The sequence below is a fragment of the Talpa europaea genome, assembly GCF_964194135.1.
Source record: "Talpa europaea genome assembly, chromosome: 5".
NCBI lineage: Eukaryota > Metazoa > Chordata > Mammalia > Eulipotyphla > Talpidae > Talpa > Talpa europaea.
The window spans coordinates 48257201-48283649 of NC_140071.1; the positions used below are offsets into that span (position 1 = coordinate 48257201).

The 26449-nt window shown below is 39.5% G+C and overlaps 1 protein-coding gene across 1 annotated transcript in view; it reads right to left on the reverse strand.

Annotated features, from left to right (window-relative positions):
* Positions 1-23785, reverse strand: part of SV2C (synaptic vesicle glycoprotein 2C) — a gene marked incomplete at both ends in the record, with an annotated part of 127072 nt that extends 103287 nt beyond the window's left edge. Inside the window, one exon of the mRNA XM_084233406.1 lies at positions 23202-23785. Coding sequence (XP_084089532.1) covers positions 23202-23785 — 584 coding nt within the window. The remainder of the gene's footprint in view (positions 1-23201) is intronic.
* Between the last annotated feature and the right edge of the window lie 2664 nt (positions 23786-26449).

A 26449-nucleotide genomic window follows, 5' to 3' on the forward strand; every position in this document is an offset into this window, starting at 1 on the left:
TCAACCCTCCAAATGACATTTTTTACTCATTTCAGGAAAATTCTTTTTCCCATTGACCACAATATCCTTCAACAAATTGACTTCACTATTCCACCAGCATGGTTTGCACATCCAGTCAAATTACCTGGCTACCTAGCAAGCTGATTCACCTAGTGCAACCTTTCTCAGGTCCCTCAAATTCCAGGGAGTATTGTTGCTAGGCTTAGTTTCCCAGCAGCATCAACAGCATCTGCTACCTTTGTTAATTGGTTCAATGTCAATAAACCAGGTAAGAAAATTATTATCTCCAACCTTCGGTTGACACAAGATTTACCCAAACCTCTGCTAATCTGGGAAAGGTTTGATGTAGTTAATGGATCCCTTGGTGCCATGAGGCATTCAGTTTTGTTCTACCTTCTTTGATCCAGCAGTTCTCTTGGCTTTACAAACAAAATCCTAAGTGACAAGTCTGAGATAAAATCCACCTACTTAAGCCTTTGTAATACTGCTAATTCCCAATTTTTCACCACCCTACCACAGTTTCAGTCACGACTAAGAAGGCAGCTCTGAATATTACATCGTATATACATGCTAAATGCAGTGTACTAGTCCCAGAGATCCGAGCCAATCTTGTCACACTAGTAAATTGGAAATGACAGCCATCATATTGCCACAGTGATTCTGGGAATTGGAGTGCTTCTAAATGGAATCACTAACCCAATCTCGCCTAACATCCAATGCTCTTAGATTAATGCATTTTCAGCAGAACTCTCCTCCAAAGGGTCTGAGGGGACAATTGTTCTTTCTTCTACTTTGTGCAATAAAATGTATTGTATGCTCTTATTTTGTTACGTCTTTCTTTCTTGTCTAGTGAGTAGGGATGTCTGATACAGGAACCCAGTTAAGCAGGCAATGCTTAAAATAAGTTTGTTGATGCACAGTGAGAAATAATAGAAGGTTTGTTATAGTACTTATCCCAGTTACATTAGTACCAAATGAGTCCCTTAAGATTAATGTTACACCAAAAGAATTAATTAAGCTATGACGTCCAAAGGGCAGTCTTAGAGGACACCAAAGAATGGAGCGGGGGGATTCTCTGTTCAGTATTAAATTTGTCACTGGAACATCATTTTAGAACTACTAACACTCCCACAGCTATATATTTTCAGAAAAGAGAAATTGTCTTAAAAGAAAATCTGGTGAGAATCTCTGTTCTTGGAAATTTACAATGCACATTTATTAGAATAAGTTAGGAGAGGTGAGGACTGACAAGGAAGGGAAGATATATCATCTCAGAGCATGATGAAAGCAAAAGCAGCAGCATGAGAGAGCGAGATGGAGAAAGATCTGTAGGGCGGAGGGGACCAGCCACTTCCAAGGGTTGACCTGTTGATAGGGCCCAGGACATTTGGTCAAAAAGCACCTTCACCCTTTGTGACACCACCTCCTAAGGGAAATTAGGAATTTAGGGAAGATGTTTTCACCTAATTTCCTTCTGAGGATCACACATGAACATTTTTAAAATTTTATAGAAACTACTTTCTGTTTGCTTGTCTGCTTTTGTTTTCAGTCAACATGACTAAAGCTGGTAAAACGTTTTATCACTTACTGTCTGACCTGGGTCCAAGGTAAGGATGGGACCCAGGGCAAATAATGTTGACAGGCAGGGGCCCTAGCAACTACTGCAGCTGGGCAAGGTGGGGGTGAGTCCACTAAAGCAGAGAGTGATGGAGAGGGTCACAAGATAGTGTCCTGGAGGTCAGGGGGTGCCAGTCAGGGCTCCACTGGCAGGAGTCCTGCAGCAAGGGTGAATGGGAGATGCTGGGCCCGTGGATTTTGCTTCTACCTAGCACAGGCCAATGGTTTACATGCAGGCTCAAGAGGCCCAGAGAGATTTGGGCACTTATCCATTTATGCAGGAAACTAAGGGACACCCTCACCAACTTGCCTGAACCGGGATTTACAAAGATTGCTCTTCATTGCAGGGAGAAAGTAAACAGTAGCCATGTAACAAGCATACACAGCCTGGAGTGGGGTTCTGGATACTATAAATGTGGTTCCATGAGTTCTGCCTCAAAAGTTGAAGCACTTTTCTCTGCCCTACACACTGAATTCCTGCCTTTCCTGTCTCATTTTTAGACCAAAAAGTAGTGTATCTTCTAGCTTGAGATTAAAATGACAGTGCCTAGGTCTACCTCTTTTGATAAAAGATTCTGAACCCAATTTCTGGATCTGAAAGCTCTTTACCACCAGTTATTCAACAGAGCTGAACTTCATGGCCACTGACACTTACGAGCCAGGTGATCCTGCACAAACTAATTAATCATTTTGGGCATCAGTTTCATCACTTTTAAAATAAGGATAATGATAGTACCTCTTTCACAGGTTAGTATAAAGATAGAACAAGTTAAATCTGACAAAGTGCTTAGAACTATATGTGGTGTTTATATGTATTTGCCACTGTTATAAGCCTGGATTCCCTATTTTAAAAAACAAGCTCACACTATCTACCTCTAACTCACAAAAGTAATATGAATGTACATTCTTAACCCTGAGCAATGGCAACTTAGGTCTTTCTCCTTCATACCAATCAATCACATTCAAGGCAACCAAGACACAGGCCTAACAGGATGCAGAGTGAGAAGGGACATGACCCACTGCATCCAGTCATTCATTTCACAGATGAAAAACTTAAATCTTACTGTGGCCCTAAAATTAGTTTGGCAACTAGAGCAGCATTAGAATTCAAGAATGTGCCAGATGCAGGTTCATGTAGTAATATCTGGTGCCTATCAGGTCATTTTCACCTTTATTTCTTGTTAATCCAATCTGTCTTCCTTTCCAGTAAGATGATCAAATGTGAAAATGGTTTGAGCTCAACAGAGGGTCAGTATATATTATGTAGAAGTTGGCTAAGGATCAGGATGCAAAATTCATTAAAATAAAATTAATGTGGCTTGATTTCTTTCAACATTCTAATTATTCTGCCTCATGTACAAAGTAGAGAGGAAGCCTCCTGGGTCATAGAGCCTACACCCAAGTGTCCTTTGGGCAAAGAGCCCTTTACACTGGCAAAAGTGACTTTGAACACTGAATTCTGTTCAAAAGGGAAAAGAACTCTGCTGTAGAATCTTGAGCCTATGGTGTTGAAGAGAATGAGGTTCACAGATGCCTTAACAGGACTCTGGCGTCAGTCAAGGTAATGCAACTAATTTCTGTTCAACTAGGTGGAAGGAGCATAATTGGGGGCAGGATATACTTGCTGTATCCCCAAACTGCAAGGTGAGGGGGAAATAAAAATGCAACATATTATCAGCAGCATTTAGTAGGCACAGCTTTCTGTGGTTTGACCCTAATCATAGGACTTATAAGATTTACTTACTGTAATATCAAATGATGATTTCCACAGAGGAACCTTATATTTTAATCTGTGCAAGTCCTATATTCCTTCTATTCTTTTACAATCAAATCTAGACTAAACAAAAATGTTTAATTGTTCAAAAAGGGCCTCATAGTTCCCAATTGCAAACTTGGAACTGAAAAATGTCAGTTTTTACTTCTTCTTCCCTCTTCCCTGCCATTAAAAGGCTTGGACACTTCTGAGCCAAATCACTTTAGGTTCCACACTATAGGGGTGGGGAATGCTGCTGTGGCAGTAAGTGCTGGGTCAACTGATTGGAATTTCCTATACTTGGAAAAAATGTCTGAACTTTTACCCATGAGGATATTCACATTTCTACCCTTTATCTCCATTTCTCTTCTGGGCATGATAGTAGCTCATGATACTGCAGGGCAGACACCATATCCAGAGGCTGAGGGGAAAATAGTGGGCTTGAGGCCCTAAGGTTACCGGGGACAGGTGGGGAAGAAATCAGCTATTTATTACCACCTCCACCTGCTAATCTTTTTTTCTGGCTTCACCCTGTTCTAGACTGAGATTATTCTTGGCTCTTCTCCACTGTGACTCTCACTTTCTTGCTCCTGGTTGGCAGCGAGGCCTCATGCCTCTCACTCTGGACCATGACTCCATTCCTGCTTTCTTATCCCAGTCTGCCCTCTGCTTGCTCCCTCCCTCCAGCCTCACCTCAGTTGCTCCCAGGTTCTGAAACTACTCAACCACTGGCTTGATCTTTCTGACTTTGGTTTTAGCCTAAGAAAAACAAACAAACAGCCCCACCCCCAACCCAGTCCAACTATTCATGCTACTCAGCACTAAACAGGAATAAGTGATTAATGCACTCAGCTGCTGATGGATATGAAGGGCATTATGCTGAGTGGGGGGAAAAAGCTAATCTCAAAAGACTACATACTGTAAGAGTCTATTTCTATAACACTCTCCAATGAGGAAGATATCGAGATGGGGACAGAGCAGCGGTGGCCAGGATTCGGGGTTGGGGAGATGGCGTGACTATGAAGGGATAACATAAGGGAGTTTCTCTGAGTGATGGGACAGTTCTAGGCCCCAACTGTGTGGCAACATTATACAAATCTACATATGTGATACAATTTCTTAGAACTATAATCACTCCCAAAAGAGTAGTAATGAAATGCATATACAGTCTAATTGTATCATAACTACGTCATATTAATGTCTACATCCTGGTTTGATAATATATTAAAGTTTGCAAGATATTCTCACTGGGGTAAGCTGGGTGAAAGGGAAACAAACTTTTGTACTATTTTTGCAACTTTGTGCAAGGCTTCACAATTAAGCATACATATGTATGTGTGTGTCTATACCTCCTCAATAATAAGATTTTGAGTTACAGCCCTGGCAGCAGCATGTCCTAAATAAAGGACTAGTGACAAGCAGAGGGCCATCACTCATTTGCATGGCACTCTTAGTCAAAATATCATATGGAAGTCTGTGTCAAGTTGAAGAAACCTTGGTTTAAAAAACATAACAAAGCAAGGTAAGTCATGTCACTTAATCTGTGCTGTGTCAGCTGGCAGAACACTCTGCTGTCCCTTCACTCGAATCTGGCTGCCTTTTCTTTAGGCATTTGCTCTATCACGAGGGCTGATTCTGCTGTGCAAATTATATATTTCTCCCTGCCATGAACGGTACTCCCTCATGTGTGTGACTGTTGTGTGGAAATTTATCTTGAGACTATCCAGAAAAGGCACAGGGTAGTTCTCCTTAACCATTCATGAGTTCCTGAAAGGTATCAAAGAATACAGTAAAATAATCCTCAATACTTCTTAGTTAGATTATGGCATCTAAAAAAAATTGTTTTCACATGACTTTAGTGCTTCAGGGCTTTAAGAAGGAAATGGTTAGATCTTTTTATTTTGACTTGGTGAGTTAAGGCTTAGACAATCCCCATCTTTGCTAAGATAAAGGCAAATATGGATGAACACTTTTCAGATGAGAAGCAGTTGTTGTCAGACGAGAGCAAAGGAAAAGTATATATATGGGATATATATATACACAGGCAGGGCGTGTGCCACTTACAGCCTTACTGTAGCTAGAAGGCTCTGGAGACACTTGGCTTTGCATTTGCTGAGGTTCCTTCCACATGCACTGAGCAAGTTTACAGAAAATCAAAATGCTTATGTAACAGGTCACTGCTCCATCTTAGGAGGAAAGCATGCAGCTCAAGGATTCAATAAAGGTGTTGATCTTGCAGTATCATATTAATAATCATAGGTCAAATTTGATTTTCATTATGAAAATTATTAGTGTTTGACATGTATGGAAGAAAGAACTTGAAGAGGAGTAGGAGATCCAGCTAGTGAAGCTGGAATCTCAGGGCTAAGTGAAGAGCCAGGAAGGAGTTGGGCAAGGTTAGATCAACAACTCTAATAAAGTTCATGGCACCATTAAAGAGAGTTATAAATTACCTAGAGTGACAACATTCTTCAAACCTCAAATCCAAATTTCATGGAGAAAATCATTAACAGCAGAGTTCATTTATTTTATGAAAGCATAATGCAGAAGTATTACTTGGGGGAGCAAATGGTTGGATCTAGTCTACCATGTATACATTCATTTGTTCATTCAATCATTAATTCCACATTTTTTGAGCAATAATCATGCATTAGGCATTGGTGACCCAAGGATGAATAAACACAGAGCAACCACAGAATGTTCCTGCAGCAACTGAATTTTGATACTGGCTCAGGGGTGCTCAAGGCAAAGGTTTCCCTCTAAACTGGCTTCCCCTGAACTCCAGTTCAGTGAAGTATTAACGTGAGCTCTATACAACACAGGGCTTTACAGTTCACTTGCTTTGGAAATACATTGACTGCCTCAATTTTGCAGAGTAAAGGCTCCGAGAAGTTCTATAATAAGAATTTATACCTCACACGATCCAGTTTGGAAACACTGCTCTCAGGAATAGAGAAGGAAAAAGTGGTGGAGGGAGTGCAGGGATCCATTGTGAAAAGACTGGATCAAGTATGTCAGATTTTGCATCCCATGAAACATCCCATGAATCATCCCATGGATCAATCCAGATCAGTCAACTAAATATCCAGAAATGTCACTGCTATCCAGTTATCTCACTGGATACCATGTGATACGTGTGCAGTAGTTTTACTACCTTAAGACTCATAAAGATAACCCATCTTTTTAAGAATCTCAGCATCATACAGGGCTGAAGCTAAATAGATTGTTGAGAAACCTATGGTACAATCCTCTCAATCTACAGATGAGTCTGAACAAAGCGAAGCAGTGACTGGACTCTGAAGAAATTCTGGGGTCTGGTTCTCAGTAGAAAGTGCCTAATGAATAAGTACCTGCCCTTTATGTGTTCTATGTAACATTTAGTGTGCTGGCAGTTAAATGACAATTAACACACCATTAAAGTCAATTATAATATTTCTAACATCTCTCTATAAAAATATGAACAACAATAAAATCTACAGCCATGGCCTTGGAAGCATTCATTAAACATTCCAGGGGAAAAAAATAAAGGTTTATTGGGGTTAAAGAGTTAGCACGGCCTTAAGAATATCATTATCTGCCAGTACCTCCTTACATCACCATGTGAATGAGATTTTTAAAGATATCTTTGGTGTTGCTATAATCTTATTAACCTACTGACTCACAGAGGTTGTTACTCTGAAAATAGCTTTTCTCCCCTTCCTAGCCAAACTGATCCAAAAGCATCAGTCAAAGGATTATAAATAACCCAAGTAAAATGATCAGTGACATGAAAATGTAGGCTACAGCCAACAGAAATGGTAACAGGTTTATTTTAAATTGGAGAATCGGGTAAGAAGACACATTTCTGTTTCTGTTTTGGATTTTATATAGTCATTAAGATGACACTACCCACAAGGAATATATACAAATATATCTGGCCTATGCACAAAGTAAGTCAATTTCCCAGCAACCTTACATATTTTTTGTTTTTTAAAAATAGTTTCATTAGGGTATAATTCGCATACTATTCAGTTCTCCCATTAAAAGTATAAAATTCAATGGTTTTAAGTATATTCACAAATATGTGTGATGATCACCACAGTTATAGAACATACTCTTTAAATATCACCCCCATCTTCTCATCCTTCCATCCTTAGCAAGATATAACCTACTTTCTATAGATTTGCCTAATTTTCACATTTCATATAAATGGAATAGTATGCTATATAGTCTTTTGTGACTGGCTTATTTTACTTATAATGTTTCCAAGGTGCATCCAGGTTGTAGAAGGTATCAGTACCTCATTACTTTATATGGCTGAACAATGTTTCATGTATGCTTACACCAATTTTCTTTATCCATTCATTAATTTATAGATATTTGAGTTGTTTCCCCATTTAGCTATTATGAACAATGTTGTTATAAACTTTCATGTGAAAATTATTGTATGGACTTTGATTTTCATTTCTCTTACGTATACACCTGAAAGTAGAATTCTGTATCATGATAACTTTATGATTAACCATGTAACTGCCATATTTTTTTCTCAAAAAAAAAAATCAGTAGTGTATGAGGGTTCTGATTTTTCTGAATACTTATCAGCACTTATTATCTGACTTTTTGATTCTAGCCATCTTAGTGGTTGTGAAATGGTTATCTTATCTGCATGGTTTTGATCTGCATTTCCTGTGACTAATGATGCTGAAATATCTTCAAATGGACTTATTGGCCATCTGAAAATCTTCCGTGTAGAAATATCTATTCAAGTTCTCTGCCATTTTTTAATTGGGTTATTTGGCTTTTTTTATTGAGTTGTAAGAGTTTTTCAACTATTATGAATACAAGTTCTTTACCTGATGTATGATTTGAAAATATTTTCTGCCATTCTATGAGTTGTCTTCACCTTCATAAAGTTGTCCTTTGAAGCACAAACTTTTAATTTGATATGGTCTAATTTGTTTAATTTTTTCTTTCGTTTCTTGTGTTTGGCATCATATCTAAGAACTCTCTGTCAAAGCCCATAAAGGTTACATTTTACTCTAAGAGTTCTATAATTTTACCTCTTAAATAAAATTGATTCATTTTGAATTAATCTTTGTATGTGGTATGAAATAAGAGTCCAACTTCACTGTTTTGTATGAAGCTATCCAGTTTTCCCAGGACCATTTGTTGAAAAGACTATTCTTTCCACATAGGAATGTCTTGGCACCTTGTCAAAAAAATCAGTTAACCATAGATGTATGCTTATTTATGGACTCTAAACTCTGCTTTATGGACTCTAAATTCTATTTTATATTTACATATGTATATACACACATATTTATACACATTTACACATATCGATACGTATTCTATTTTACATATATATATATATACACACACACACATATCTATAATGTATGTAACTCTAAACTTGTGCTGATACCATACAATCTCAATCACCATTGCTTTGTAGTAAGTTTTGAAATTGGTAAATGTGAATCCTCCTAGATATTAAATAATAATTTATCATTCTTTTACACGATTGTTTGGCTATCCTGGGTTCCCTGAAATTCCATATGAAGTTTAGAATCAGCTTATCAACTTCTATATGGAAGTCTGCTGGGATTTTGGCAATGATTTTGTTGAATCTGTAGACCAAATTAGGGAATACAGCCTTCTTAACAATATCGTCTCCTAATCTATAAATATGGAGTGTCTTTCCATTTATTTAGGTCTTTGATTTTTTTCCCAGCATTTTTTTTTTAGTTTCAGAGTATAAATTTTACAATTCTATGTTAAATTTATTTCTAAGTATTCTATTCTTTTTGTGGAATAGAATAATAAATGGAATAATAATAAATAGAATCATTTTCTTAATGTAACTTTCAGATTGTTCATAGCTAGTGTGTAGAAATAAGATTAGTTTTAGCATATTTATATTATGTCCTGTCACCTTGCTATGGTTGGATTGTGTCCCCCCAAAATACGCTGAAATTCTAACTCCCAGTATCTTAGAAATGTGAACTTGTTTAAAGTCATCACAGATGAAGTTTGTTAATATGAGGGTAAATGGGAGGAGGGTAGGTCCTAATATGACTGGCGTCATTTTAAAAAGAGGAAAGAGACAACGTGATTAGATGACCAAGTGATAATAGAGGCAGAGATTTGAGTGATGCATTTACAAACCAAGAAGCACCAAGAATTGTCAATGGGCACCAGAAATTAGAAGAAACCAAGAAGAATTCTATTCAGACTCTTAAAGGGACTCAGGGGGACTATTAATACCTTGGTTTTTGACTTCCAGTCTCTGTAACCATGAGAAAATATATTTTTATTGTTTCACTTCACCTGATTTGTGGTACCATGATAGCAGCCCCAGAAAACAAGAATGCTTGCCAAATTTACTAGTTTCAATGGTTTCTTAGAGGAGTCCTTAAGGTTTTCTACACAGAAGATCATGTCATCTATGGTTAGAGATAGCTTTACTTCTTTCCAATCTGGAGGCCTTTTTTGTATTTTTCTAATTTAACTGCCTCAGCTAGAAACTTCAGCATACTATAATAATTATAACAAAAATGTAACATTGGGTCTGTAACACTTATGCATGGAGTATGTATAACAATATCACCAAAGGAGGCTAGGGAGGACTACTCAGTTGGAGTAACATTTCTAGGTCTCACTAGAGTCAATCTACTGTAACTCTGAAGCAAACTCTAAAACAAATTACCAAAACTGACTCAAGAAGAAACAGAAAATATGACATCTATAATAAATAGACTGTATTGAGAATAAAAAAAAATATTAAAACTCTACCCACAAAGAAAAGTCCAGGCCCATATGACTTCATTGCTGAATTCTACCAAATATTAAAAGAAGAGATCTGTTTTCATGAAGAATTTGTTTTAAAGGGAAGAATTTTTTGTTTTTTGTGAATCTGAGCTTCATCTAGAGTCATACTCTTAACCTAATACAGTCCTGTTCCCTACACATTCTTTGTGTTGATATTAGCAATATGTAAATTTCTATAAGTTACTGGCCCAACAATACACTTTATATGTATAGTTTTATACAACTGCTTTTTAAATCAGTTTAGAGATGAACAGAAAAGATATATGCATTTAGGGCCTCCCCTGGTGGCTCAGGCGGTTGAACGCCATGCTGTAAAGCTGTCCACAGCCTTTGCAGCGCTGGTTCTATCCCAGCCAGCCGGTGAGGGTCCCACATGGCGCCGCAGACCTCTCCTGTTGTGCCCACTGCTCCCCTCAGCAGTGTATTTCGTCAGTCTGCCTGTTCTGTTCCCTGTTCTGTCTCTGGTGAACCCTCACATCCTCCCACGAATCTGGCCTGTACCCCGGTTCTTGTATGAATAAATAAATAAATCTTTAAAAAAAAAGAAAGCAATTACAATTTAAAAAAAAAGATATATGCATTTGTCCTATCTTTCATAATTACTTTTACTAGTGCTTTTTTTTTAATCACATGGATTCAAATTACTGTGCTGTCACTTGCTTTCGTCTTTAATACTTTTTACAAAGCAGACCTCTACCAACAAATCCTCTCTGTTTTTTTTTTTTTGTTTATCTTAGGTTTATCTCAGAATGTCATTATTCTGCTTTCATTCTGAAAGAGCTTTGTTGAATAAAAGATTTTTGGTTAACAGGGTTTTATTCCTTTAAGTGCTTTTGAATCGTTCTTCCATATCTCTGGCCTCTGTTGTTTCTGGTAATAAGCCAGTTGTCAAATTGAGTCTTGTTTTTTCTTATTGAGTTCAACAACCTCTGCCCCCAAGTTGGGGAAGTGCTGGGGGTCTCTACCAAACAGGAGCAGCTAGAATGCCCCAGGGCGTAGGAGGAAGCACAGGAGAGAAACTGGCAATCCCCTCGGCTACCTTGGGCTTTCCCACAGACTTCCCCAAGGTCCATCCAGGACCAGGTCACCACTACAATTTATTTCTCTCTAAGGGGAGTAAATAGCCCCTGTAGGGGAAAAAAGCATAGTCTGTGACTCAGAAAAGTATGATCCGCGCCCCCCCCCACACACACTGCAAGATTTATGGTAGGAGTCTGTAGGGGCCACCATTCTGTGACTTTTAGTGGGAACTCTGCTTAGGTCACTATATTACAAATGCATGTGCCCCATATGGTGAGGGGGCGTAGAGGGCAGGAGGAGACCTTGGTACAGATCTAGCAGAAACCCATGGGCAAAACAGTGTGTGGACTTAGAGTATCCTCTGCTTTGAATCAGTTCACCCCAAGATACGGGTCAGTAGAAAAAGCTGCCTTTCCCTTCATTCCCCCAACCCCCAAACACTGCCCTGGTCAACTGTGTACCATTTTATTGTTGCTATCTGACCACACAAATGAGAATGTTTCAGCAAGGTTTATTTTATTACTAAATGGAGAGATACCAGTAACTGACACAGATTTCAGTTTGGAAAAATAAATAAAATGAGATAACAGCAGCTAAGCCCATCTTCTTCTAGTTTGCCAGTTTACCTCCTATATGTTCTGGATGGGACTATTGATATAATGACGCATAGGTATTAGATAATGCGTACAAATCTGCAATTTTTCCCTTGTAGAAGATGATTAATATATTCCAGCTGCTCTAGCCTATGGTATAATTACGTTATTAGAAAGATTACCCAAAATAAATACAGCAAGTACCTTCTAACCAATTTTTAAATGCTAATTTGTTTCCTTCCCTTTAAATATATACATTATAAATCAGAGACATACTGCATGGGAGGAGGAGGGAGGGGGATCAGAGGGAGGGAGGGAGGAGCACAGGGGACTGAGGTGATGGTACACAGGTGCATTGGGGAAGGAAACCCTATGGGGACTACCTGAGGGGGTGGGGGGAAGCAAATATTGTTCAAAAATGAACAATGATGTAAAAAATAAAAAAATACATATAAAAACAAAAAAGAAAGAAAATAATGTGTGGAAATAAAAAAATAAAGTTAAAAATAACTAGAAACTGAAAAAAATATATACATTAAAACTCCACTGAGCAGTTAATCTGATGTTTGTCCTTTCCACTTTCCAGAACAGTTTCTCACTGCCACAGCCAGTGTCCAATCTCAGTCATACCCATTGAATTTCCTGAGTTATGAGCACCTCTTCCATCCTTGAACCCTCTGCCCTCAGTCTCCAATAGCTGAGAAGTTTCTGATCTCTTAAGCCACATAGGACTTTTCTTCCCTCATTCACTCAAGTGTTCACTAAAGACCCGAGTTAGTGGCACCATCTTTCTCATGCCCTCCCATTCATGGCACCCCCTCCATGGACTCTGCATCTCTAGTCAAAGTTTTCACCAAAGCCCGTGATTCGGGGCTCATTTCCCCCATCAAGCTCCAGTAGCCACTTCCAAATCCCTTCCTGGACCATTTGTCCTGGCCTATCACACTCAACAAAAATCCCTGGGCACCTTACCCCCTTGCTCTATGCTACTGCTGAGGGTGGTCTGGGAATGAGAGTCTCAGTTCTTAGGCTTATAATCCATCAGTGCAACTAAACTCAGCTTCCCTCCTGTGCAAGGGCTCACCTACTACCCTACCCAATCCAGAACTCGATTTCCATTTAAGACCCTACCACCCACCCAACACCTAAGCACTAAGCCTCAGTGTTCTAGATGATCCCCTCCCAGGTGCCAAAACCTGGATTTTGAGAGACCCAGGCATTCTTTTCAAAAACACCCTCTCCTCTCCAGTCTCTCTGCCTTCTCCCACACTCAGGCCTAGTTGCCTGCAGGCCTGATCATTCAAATGCAAATGTGTCTTAACACTTCACCAGCTCACTCCTCTCCAATCCATTTTGAACCCAGCAGTCTCCCACAGGAAGAGTTCGCACCACTGTTCTGCTAGCACATCAACTGCTCCCCACTTACAGCAGAAGAAACTCATTTCAAGCTCTCCAGGAGCTGGTAGGTTACTCCCCACACACCTTGCCTATTGCTCCCCTCTGTGCAGGTTCCACTGCAACAAAAATCAATCCACTATTCATTCACAATAATCAAATTTTTCATGCATTTGTGCCTTTTTGAGTCAGTTCTTTCTTCTAGGAACACTACATCCATCACTTCTGCAATTCCAAATTCTACCCACAATTCATACCATAATGGCCTGGCTCAAATACCACTGTCTCCTGAAGCCTATTTAAAACTACTCCTGTCTTAAAGAGATTGATCTTTCCCTTCTCTTGGTTCCATTTTGACAAGTATTTTGTGCCCAGGGTGCTATCTGGCTGATCTCTGTATTTGCCAGGAAACAAAGTGCAGTGTCTTGTATGGATTCTGTAAGAACCTGATGAATGAATGGATGAGCCCCTGCTGGCCTTCTTTCTGTGGGAGAACTGCTAAGTTTTGAAAAATGGCATTTTACAAAGCCATCTCTAATCTACTAATCAGAAAAATAAGTAGATGTCTAAATAGATAAAGGGAGCTGAGAAGCCAACAATCCCTCATATATAAAATCTACCTTCATTTGGGTGTGTATGTTTATCATGAGTTGATTTCCATGGCAAGACTTTCTTTTATCCCTGTGAGCACTTTGGTTAGCTCTTTCAGTTTTCAATCAGTTCTGTGGACACCGTAGAACTTTTAATATTTCTGATTTAACAAGATTCTGCTGGGAAAACTTAGCTACTTTCAGAAAAACCATTTAATTTCATGTAGCTAGGATGGAGGGAAAAAACCTCAAGTCACATTATAATTTTATCACCACAACTCTGGCACCGAGAAACTATTTCCACACAGCAGAGTCAAACTGTGTTCTACACATCTGGGGTCCATTCTGGGATGCAGAGCCATAAATGTAGTTAGAGATTGTGATGTTCCCCCACTGCGTAGGAGAAAGATCAGAAAGAATTCAATACTCATTTCAGTGGAGAAAAAACAATTGTGCATTCCTTAACTGTCGATAAGACATTTTCTTTTTGGGGAAAAAAAGCATTCCAAAAGGTTATGTGCCAAAAATCAACACACAAACAGGCCTTGTAAATGTTTATCACTTGATATTGGTGAATAAGGAAAACACTCCCATTTACATTACTGTTTATGTAATGTTAAACTACTCCCTTGTTGAAGATCACATCGTACATAATCCATATAATTTTAACTGATGTTGACTGGGTGGGTCTAAGACAGTGCTACTCAAAGTGAGGTTTTCAACTAGTGACTTCAGTATCTCCTAGGAGCTTTTTAGCATGGAAAATCCTCACTTTAGGTCTGCTGGGACATCAGGTCTGCTGTATCAAAACTTGCCTCCTCAGGTGACATGTACACAATTTATGTCTGAGAGGCACTGGTCATGATATTTCTGAAACTTCTCTTTTGATAAGACTCACTTGGGATGCTTACAAAACATATATACACTTTCCCTAGGCTATCCTCTAGCATTCAGAAATTTTGAGATAAGAAGTGATTTTGAGTAGATGTGATAACGAAATAAAATGACTGCCTGGATGCCTGACACACAGAAAGCACAGACCAGCCTCTAATCCCTCCATCCCCCTGCTGTCACCATACGACCTGTAGGATTTTCAAATTTAGCAAATCAAAACACATGATGCACAATTAAATTTGAATTTCAAATAAACACCAAATGATTTTTTAATGTAAATATGTTCCAAATATTGTATGTGGCCTTACTTATATTAAAGTATTATTTAGGGGGGCCTCCCTGCTGGTCTAGAGGTTAAGTCTCAGTGCTATTAAGGCCACAGCCTGAGTTTGATCCCAGCTCAGCTCGGGGAGCTAACCCACATATGGCACAGCAGACCTCTCCTGCCTCGCCCGCTGCTCCCCTCAGCAGTGTATTTCAGTAAATCTGCCTGTTCTGCTCCCCACTCTGTCTTTGGTGAATCCCCTTACCTCCTGTATCTCTAGCCTATATCCCAGTTCTTGTACGCATAATATATACATAATTGTACACATAAATATATCCCTTTTTTAAAAAAATAATAAAACATTATTCATTTCTCATTTATCTTGAATTGAAATTTAACTGGGTATCCTCCATTTTATCTGGCATCCTTAACTACACTGATGAGTTCATCATCAGTGTAGATAAGCAGATAAGACTGGGAAAATGGCTCAGGCCCAGACTATAGAGAGTTATGAGTGCCATTCTGAGGAGAAAAAGGCAATGTATACACTAATTAGCAAACACTTTGATCAGGAGCATGCGTAGCCTGCAATCTCCCCAGAAATGGGAAGAGCAATGGAAAGTAGTTTGCAGGAACAAGTCTCCATCCTAGAGATCCCTTGACGTGTGTGTGTGTGGGGGGGCTCCAGAGGACGGAATGGCTTGTCATGGCCAGTGACCATGTCACCAAGAATAAAGAAGTTAAACTTACTGACTCTGATCCATAAAAATAATGTAAGCCAACAACTTCACTTTTCTTTTTGACGGAATAACCAGTGTAGAGTTGAACCTTTATTAATGCAAACTACCACCTGCCTTTTTACTGCAAACTACTTGCAACTGGGGGTGGGGAGGGGAAGGCAATTGCAACTGGAGGAAAAACCAAACATCTAATGCCCACTGAGCCAGAAACTTGGTTTCCAGACACCGCAGATATCTGGTACCAAGCTCCAGATGCAAGATCAAGCAGTTCCTCAAAAGGCTAGGTCCCTCTCAAAATCTATTTCCTCTCCTTTGATGAATAGTTTTTAACAAGCCTAGTTATCTAGCTTCCTAATCCACAGCACAGAAACATTAGGGGATGAACTAGAAGTAGCTAAAATGGAAGCCATGATAGGATGACAGAAAGGGGTAAAGTAAAAACAAAGCATTATATAAAGAATAAAAATGGATACCCTGAATCATCAAGATACATTTAAATTAATATATAGTAAATTTAGAAATGATATAAAACATACTTTGATTTCCTTATTTTTTTAAAAAAAAAAAGCTTCAGTAAGAACAGCTTTGGCTCTTGAAGAGGTAAACTTTATCTAAAATAAATACTTGACTTCTCAAAAAAGTTACGCGAGTCAGATTTATTACTCTAATGATTATTTAATGGACTTAAAGCAAAGGAAAAATCACATACAGAAAGTTTTAGGTCCTATATTTGAGCAAGAACTCACCCATGAGAGGTAGAACTAGGAGGGTCCATTGTCTCAAAGCAGAGACTTTTCTTCCCTTCCTTGGTTCAGGCTGGTAGAAAACACCAAGCCAGGGTGAATGACTTGGTAAGTAGTAACAGGATTGGTTTCAAGGACCACTTCACCACCAGTCAAGGTGAATTTGTGCAGGTTACATACAACCTGCACAACTGTACACAGTAACCCCACAACATAAGTTGGCAATGGGAGGTGCTTCCATAAGGATTTTGAGCACTTTCTCAGCTGTCCATTTCTTTGTTTCTAGCTGTCTTGACAGTGAAACAACAAATTTAATGGCAGAAAGAAGCAATATTCCAACAAATTTAAAAATATTTGCTCATTCCTAACATGTACAAGAAGTCTATTACATTTTTTTTGGTAAAATATACGTAACATAAAATGTATCATCTTAACCATTTTCAACAGAAAGATGTGAAAATAAAGATCATTACATTCTATTTTACATCAATTCCTTAAACTACAAAAAATTTCACTGGAATAAAGCATTGTTTCCTCATAATTTTGTATTTTACCAGAGAATTCAGTTTTGAAATTGAAAGTAAGAACTATATCCAACTACCTTTTTTACTTTTCCTCTCACAATCTTAAAGGCCAATAAGAAATTTCTAAGTTGGGACCTCCCTGGTTAAGACGCAATCTATGAAGCTCACCTCAGCCACTGCAGCACGAGTTCAATCACAGCCACTGCAGCACGAGTTCAATCCCTGGCCAGGGAAGTACCCACATGGTGCAGCAGACCTCTCCTGACTCGCCCACTGCTCCCCTCAGCAGTGTATTTCAGTCAGTCTGCCTGTTCTGTTCCCCACTCTGTCTCTAGTGAATCCTCTCAACCTCAAACCCTCCCCCCCACAACTCTGGCCTGTACCCCAGTTCTTGTATGTATGAATAAATAAATCTTAAGAAAAAAAGAAATTTTTAAGATTAAGATAAGAATGTCAGTTTGCAAATATGCGGATTGGAATACTTACTTCAATAATTTATCCGACTAATTCCTCAGGATGAATGTAATCACAGTTTTTTATTCTCTAAAGTGATCTGCAGGAAGCTTAGGTTCTATTAGAGCTTTTTTTATGTGAGAACATTGAGAGGTTAGATTTCCCCTGAAAGAGAGCAACTGCACTTTGATAATTCAAACCAATGAGTCTGTATGATTTATATTTGGCTTGATCTGGTAATTAGATAATTAGCAAAGCAGACTGCTTTATTTAAATACCAAAGTCCACAGTTAACATTTTCTTCAAACTGACAACATATCAGGGAGTTCCTCAGCGACTTCAGGCAGGGTCTCAGACTTAATCAGGATACATAAGGTCAGTACCCTGAGTAGAACTGTTCCTCATCCAAGAGTGTTCTAGGATGGCGGGACACAGAGATTCAGATGCAAATGTCAGCCTTCGGGTTCATAGCTATATTGTGGGAAATCCCAATGACCCTTGGGAGACAGAAGGACTTTTATATACCACATTCTTTTTTTTTTAATACCACATTCTTATAGACAGTAAGTTTCTGCTCACTCCTGTCCTGTTAAAATGGATCACACACTCTTTGTATGGAAGAATCTTTTCAGCAAATGTGGTTTAACTCCAAATAGAAACATTGCTTCACTCAGGAGACTGTGAAAGACTGGAGGAAATAAGACCCGAGAATATAGTGATGAATTATTGAGTTTTCTTTTCCAATTTGGAAATAGTGAATCCAAATCAGATTTTGCTAGTGTTAGTGGACAGGATGTTGTCTAGGAGCCAATAACTTTTTAATTCCAATTAGATCGTCGTGACAGCTGAGAGGCTAAACAGAACCAGAAGGTACAGACAATGGAAAGCAAACCTTCCCTTCAAGACCCCAGGCAGGGTCAAGGACAAAGGGACTGGGCAGCTGCTGATCCTGAAACCTGCAGCATGCACTTCACGGGAACAAAGCTGTGGGTCTTCAATTTTAGATCACATCTGGATGCCAAATGATCACAATCTTGGAATAAAGGTAAAAGGAAAAAACGTGTCTGTTGTGAACTTGCACACGCTGGGCTACCTGGTAGCACCTGGCACAGGAGACACACATCCCAGAAAGACTAGTTCAGTGCAGAGTGGGTCAGCTTCCACATTCCACCAGCAGCAGAGAGGCAAACCACTGTCAATGGGACAAAAAGAAGGGATCCAAAAAGCTAGGAGCTGAGTGTTAAATACGAAAAGTGCAAGACAGTGAATATGGCTTTATCAATCAGTGAACCTATTGCCATACGAGTGTGTTAGCTGAAGTCACTGATATTCCAGAGAAGGTATCTTAAAATTTTTGTACTTGTATTGTAGCTATACAGCATCCTTTACATAAACTACATAAGTGGTAGCTGAACGAGTCTGCTCTAATGAAATCGGAGGTCCCCCCAACACTCATCCCCACTTTCTTCTCTCTCCAAAGAAAAGGCCATGGCACAAACATGTCTAGATGAACATATACCTCAAAGTTTGAAGTATCATCACACAGGAGAATTTATTTCCACCGATTAAAGAGGCCAAAAAACTCTGCACCAGCTTGATAAACTGACAGATGCCTTCACTTCATTATTTTCTGCCTTCTGCTTAGCTGTGTTCTCTATCAGATTAAACTTCCCTTTTCAGACTCCACATCTATCCTTGGTTCTGACCACACTCCTACCTACCAGACCAAAACCCTCCTAAGGGTGTCATCAGCCTTCTTACCCACCCTGCCTCTTCTGTTTTCAGTCTTAGTTACCTTATACCAACTTTCAGCAAAACTCAAGGTCAACCCCTTGAATGTCACCTTAACTTCCTACTTAGCATTTTTTATATACCAAATTTTATCATTTCTCTTTTAGAAATGTTTCCCAATTCTTCCCCTGTAACCTTATTTCATTCAGGATTCAATTAATTTTTTTTAAAGTATATATCTAATAAGATTTATTTATTTTTTATAAATTTTATTGTTATATTCCCCATACAATTGCAGCCCCCCCATTCTGACCCCAATCCCTCCCCTCCCGCCCCCGCCCCCCTAAAAGTGTCTCTGGTTCATAGTTTTTTGTTGATTTTGATTTTCACTTTCTTATAGTTATTCATTTTCCTGGTCCCTTATTTAAGTTTTCTAGATTCCTGCTATGAGTGAGACCATCCAGTATTTTTCTTTTTCTTTTTGGCTTATTTCGCTGAGCATGATCCCTTCCAGCGCCATCCATGTTGCTGCAAATTGCATGTGTTTATCTTTTTTGAATGCTGAGTAATATTCCATGGTATATATGTACCACATCTTCTTGAGGATTCAATTAATTTTTGCCTGGGATTTTGCATAAGCTTCCTAGTTAATTAATCTTTACACCTATAATAATTAGTATAATTGCTCTCATTTATTAGCAGTTTCTACATATGAGATACTTTGCTAAAAGTTATACATACATCTTCTCATTTAATCCTCCCTGTCTAATTGAGAATTCTTATTCCTTGTGTACAGACATGAAAAATGAGAAATTCAGATGCCTGCAAATCATCACATCAAATAAGAGGCAGGGACTTTAACTCTACGTTCATTTGACTTGTTAAGTCTTTCACCCAATTTTCTTTCCACACCCTTACCAGAGGTGGCTTTCTGACACACAGATTTGATGATTTCACTCTCACATACATAGGGTAGAGCCCAAACCCATTCATTGACCTGTTGCCCCAACACAATCCCTTGTCATGGTGACTTTCCATAATTCCCTATAACAGACTCTTCTATTAATGTCTTTCATTCTTCCAGCAACTTCTAGACCCCCCCTCTCATGGATGCTCATCTACCTCTGGTATCTTCTCCAGGATGGACAATGATGTCTTCTTCATCATCAGTTTCATAAAACATTGTTCAGAAGGAAACTGCCATCTCCCTGATTCAGGTCATTGGCAGTTTTATCTTAAATGAGCTAACTACCAAACAGTGGAGCACCTCAGCCAAAGGGGGAGTAGTATTGGATCGCCAAGGGTCTCAAAGTGAGAATGTCTAATACTAAATCTTTATCTCTCTCATGCTAAAACCCACACTTTGCATTACCTAATTTGATAAACCATCTGCCTTCCTTTTGTAAATCACTTCCTTCCTCACTAATCAATGACCAAATCCTTGAGACAGATCCCTACACAACTCTCAAATCCATGTCTTCGCTTCACTTCTTAGTCATATCCTTGCCCCATAGGAGGACCCCAGGGTGCAGACTATTTACATGTCTCTCACTAGCTTCCTTATGCTAGTAATCTGAAGACATTTGTGACTTCTCCATACTAGACTATAACTTCCTTGGATACTTAAATCTTGTCTTAATTTTCCCCTATTTTTCCCTTGGTAACACTGTGCCTTACATAATAAGTGCTCAATAAATAGACTTTGGAAATAGAAAATGAATTATCTTAAAGTGATTGTGTTTATTCCCCCACAGAGTAGCTCATTTGATAATTATTTAGTCTAACTTCTTCCCACACCAAATAACAATGTTAAATATGCACACAGACACAGCACACACAGTATGCCCTTAGCTACCTTTAATTCAACCTTCTAGCAAACACAAAGATTTATCTCCCAAATAATTAAAACATTAATTGCTCATATTGTTCTTTTTTTGTTTCTGGTCTTCCTTTAGGAAAATGACACAATGCTTTGCAACAAATGAGAAATTATTTTGCAAATCTGTATCCTCAAAATGCCACCAAACATGGGTCATGCTTCCTTCTCTCTCACATTTTGATCCCATTGCTATGACTTAGTGTGGTAATTGTATTACAAAGCTATTATTTGATGAGATGAAAATGGCAAAACAATTTAAATGCTTGTCTAAAAAAGAATCCGTTAAAATGCAATTATAAGTGAAATTACAATGGAAAAATAATTGAAATGAAAGTCTGGAAGGCACAGTTATGAAACCATTAAAATGCTTCTGTTGGAGACTCACAATATTGAGTGAAACTATACACTCCTGGGGACACATTTTTAATTCACTAAGCCAGGCAACATTATGGGAGAGATAAAAGTGTCTGTGCTCCAATTGTTCCACAGCATTATCTACACTTCTGAATGCCACTGGGCATGTGTAACACCAGGGCTTATAGGTCCATAGGATAGATTGATAAAAGAACCATGTGTGATACTGTGTTCCCATTCGGCATCGAGAAGATAAAGACATGGGTAAGTCTCACTTAGATTTTTCTGAAATGTTCCCAACATAAAAGCTAAGATTACTACAATAACTTGTCTGCAATTATTAGATATTTTGTGTGGATATATTTCTATAAAACATCCTGCTGATATATTCCTTTAGCAAGATCTTGGGAAATATTTGAAACCCCCACTTACAGTAGGTATACTTGATCACTGAAGGAAAGGGAAAACACAATATGGTGCTAGATACAGAAGATTTGCTTAAAGGAGCATTCTGACAAATGGCTCAGGACCCTCCTCTGAACTATGGTCTGCATTTTTTGACAGTTCAACACACAGATGAGTCTACCAGCAAAAACAAGTAAAATATGACCCTCCATTCCTCACTGCCTGCTTTCATGGCTCCATCTCTTTCTCTTAGTTCAAGAAACAAAGGCTAGTGACAGCTTATACAAAAGAAACAAGTTTTAAAGGAGTAAGAAGTAGTGATTTTCTCATTCATGACTCTCTCTTTGGTTTTCATAGTGGAGTTCAAGAAATACTATTCAGGTCTTTTTTCCACACAGAAACTGACTCAGCATCAATGATTATAACATTACTTAACAAAGTTACTAGGTTTCCACAAAAGGAGTTATATACTTTTGTTCTTCAAGCTGTCATTTAAACAGGTCCCTTGGAAATTAAGATACCCAGTATACTTACTCTTTCACAGACTCTGAAATACATTAAGATATTCTCTAAGGTGTGCTTAGCGAAAGGGGTTTGGAAGTCCTTATGACTAAAGCACATGTTTGAAGTGAACTCTTAAGTTGTTGGGAATATCCCACTGTGGGCCTTATTCTTATTTTCCCACACCAGGGAAATAAGTGGGTGTGTTAACTATAGCTTTGTAGTAATATGAAACTTGAGTGCAAGGCAACTTTAAAATGAAAATCCAATCTGCTCTCTAGATATTTTAGAGAGGTCAGATTATTTTTAATATATAATTTAAACAGTATTATGATTTTTTTTTAAAGATTTATTTATTTATTTATACAAGCACTGGGTACAGTCAGAAGCGCAGGAGGGTGAGAGAATTCACCAGAGCCAGAGCGGGGAGCAGAGCAGGCAGAAGGACCGAAGTACACTGCTGAGGGGAGCAGCGGGCGGCAGGAGAGGTCTGCGCACCATGTGGGACCCTCCTCTGGTGGCTGGGGAGCAGCCGGGAATCGAACTGGCTCTGCAGAGGCTGCGGGCAGCTTCGCAACCCAGCGCTCAACCGCTGCGCCACCGGGGAGGCCCTAAACAGTATTATGATTTAAAATAATTTTTTAATCATATGAAGAAGTGAGGTTTTCCTACTTTAGGCACAAAGGTATGAAATCTGAAAAAGATAGAAAAAGTTATCTAGAGAATATTCAATGGATAAGTCTAACTGAAGGAAAAAAACAAGACAACATGCACGCAGATCATACCTTACAACTCTTAACTTTCATATATTTAAAATTTTTCATAATAAAGTATTGGAAAACATGCAGCACTTTAGATGAAAAGCATATATTCTACTTGGTAACTGTGTTCAACAAAAAAACACTTTCATAATTTGTCTCATGACGTGATGCACCCACCTAGCCATCCGGATCCTGAATTTGGTATGCACAGGTCTGTCTCTGCGCTGGGCAACACGAAGCCAACGACAAACACCTCCACACCATCCGCCATGAGGGCCATGCCTAGCACAAAGAAGAGGGCCCACTGAAAACGGCCATGACCACATTCTTGGATGATCAGCTCATACTGCTGGGCTAGTTCTTCCTCATCAGCTCTCCGCTCTGACTCCAGGTCCCGTCGGTCCTTATATTCATCGCTCTTGGGCTGCCCCACCGATACAATACTGTCCTTCCCTTGGTTTGTATTGGGGATTCCCTGATACTCCCCTTCATAGATTTCATCATCTTCATCATGACCCTCAGTAGCTTCACTGGAGCCTTCATCGTCACGGGCCTCCCCATCATAGGTTTCTCCAGGTGGGTAATAATCATCATCTTCTTCTTCGTCTTGGAACCGATGGTAAGACCTCTGGGTGTATTCATCCTGGGCTCTGTCCACTGCTTGATTCACCTTCTTGACTGTTTGCTTCTTCACCTCTCTGGCAATGTCCTTGGCGCCCTTCATCAGTGAAGTCCTATCCTTGTAAGAGTCTTCCATCTTCTCTCAACAGATGGCCAAAGAGAAAATGAGAACTGTGCACAGCTCTGGTCAGTGGTTCAGCCCTGAGAGCATCATCCACCTTGGCTTCAAAACGGAACTATGAGAGAAGAAAAACAACAAAGATGTTATTATCCCTTTCTGTGTCTTTGTCTCTATCTGTTTCTTGGTCCCTTTTCATTGCCCCCACAGACCAAGGCATAATAACTAGCATTTCCTTTCCTGATGTCACAGAACACACACACACACAGATGCTAGCTCTTTGCTCAGGGGTGAGCAGCACAGAGTATTTAGGGCTTTGACTGTTGTTATTATTGTTCTGTTTTTAAGTAACTATCTCCACAGACTGTCTAAACAAATATTCCCCTGAGAACAAAATAGGACACCTTGCACCTTTAAAAGTATATCCAACATATTTTAGAAAGTGCTGGAAGGAAATATCCTGATTGAGAAAAATGTTATAAACATATGGCAAAGGTCAAGCAGGAATATTAGAAGAATCCTGTCTGACCTATTTCCTCATATTGGAAAAAAAAAAAAAAAAACAGGCAAGCAGCCTACCAATGCTATCAATACACATATTTGCATTTGCATCTATATAATAACCAAATATATTTGTAACTGCATTTCCCCTTTGTTTTCATTGTATCTCTTTCCAATAAATGATGATAAAGACTCAAAAGTCACCCAAAAATGACAATAAATATTTTTTGCTTAGTATAGCAGAGAGTCTGGGGAAACTGGCAGAGTTCATCAAATGATTTCCTTTGGTGATCATTGACTTAGAATCTGTACCTCTCCAGGAGGGATCTGCCCCTTCAGGAACCACCCACCCTCCAGCCCTCCTGCAGCAAGGACCATAAGTCATCTGCAATGTTCCTTCACAAATCCACCCTGTAAGGACTCCAGCTTTGATTCTGCCTTCTCAGCTCTGCCTCCACCACACATGCACTCCCTCCCACTTGGGCCCTCCGCCAGTCAGGTTGGCCACGGCAGTCCTGAATGCCAGCGTCAGCAGTGTCCCATGCCCATCACTGGGTTGTCCCTATGTCTTGGCTCATTACATTCTGGCTGACCTCATGGTAACACATCTTTCTCTTGTCCACTAAGTTGTCTCCTCTGGTGGTTCAAGTGAGCCAATGTCAGGCCCATCCTTGTACATAGATGATATTAAGATGAAAGCTCATTCTCCATCATTGCTACTCTCCAGACTCCTCTGTGGAGCTGGGCTATTCTCCAGTGAAATTTTAAAGGTACATTTTTTCAGGGAGATTATACTCAGAGTGTCCAGCTGAGTCTAGGAAGAGCGCAATACTCCCGGATTCCTATCCCCAAGGAGTTTCCAGCAGGACCCTATCACCCGTTGGAGAAACCAGATGCTTGAGGAACATCAAACAATCTGCATAATTAAGCATAATCAGTCACAACACTGTCATACACAATTCCTTCTCTAAATAATAGTGAGCTATTCTCTTCCAGTAAGTAACCAAAGTCAGAAGTTACCAGACTTGAAAGGGACCATCTGTGAATGTGGTCACTTAGAGTGTATGTGGCCAGTTCTTTTTCCAGTGTGACTTAATGAATCCTGTGATGGGAAACAAAGCCAGGAACTGGGTTCCTTCCCAGAAACACAGAGGTTAACACAATGGCTCCTCAGGGCTTGTGAAAGGCAAAGACCAGGACTCCCTTGTGGTGCAGCGGTTGAGCACTGGGCTGTGAGGCTGCCTGCAGCCTCTGCAGTGCCAGTTCAATCCCCGGCCGCCAGGTGAGGGTCCCACATGGCATGCAGAACTCTCCTGCCATGCCTGCTACTCCCCTTAGCAGTGTACTTCGTCAGTCTGCCTGTTCTGCTCCCCGCTCTGGCTCTGGTGAATTCTCTCTCCCTCCCATGCTTCTGACTATACCTAGTGCTTGTATAAATAAATAAATAGAAATCTAAAAAAAAAAGAAAAATCTTTTTTTTAAAAAAAAAGAAAGGCAAAGACCAAGGATTTCACTCAACAATTTTGTTTTCTCTCCAGGGATAAAGGGAGCCTCCCCAAAAATGCAACCATTCGTTTAAATATTAATCACCTTAATCACCTATTATATGTGCCACACACACTCTTCTAAGGGCTGGAAAAAAAAAAAAAGAGATTGAGCAAGACACACAAAGTTCCTGACTGCATAGATCTCTCTTTCTGAAAGTGGCCACAAAGATAACAAATAAACATAAACTTTATGTAGAAGCAAGAGTTATTGATACAAGTAACTTTTTTTCCCTGCTCTTTTCAGGAATAAGAGCAGTGCTGGCCCACAGTAGTCTCTGTGATGGAAATGTTTTACATTTGTGCTGTTCAGTAAAAATAGGATAAAAATTTACATTGAAAAAACTATCCCTGCCTCGTAGCTACCCTACAGGACAGTGCACGGTTGGAGAGGGCAGGAGGTGCTGTTATCCTAGGAGGAGGGGGCCAGGTAGGCCTCTGAGCAGAAGAAATTTGAACAGAAGCCCGACTAAGGCCAGGGCATAGGCCATGCTATTCCCGGAAGCTCAGAGCTGTCCAGATGCAGAAGAGCAAGCGCAGGCCTTCCTGTGGGGGATGGGAGAAGGCCGGTGCTATGCAGTCAGGGAGGGGTCTCAAAGGGAGCAACTAAGGACAGATCACAAGGGATCTGAGGGAC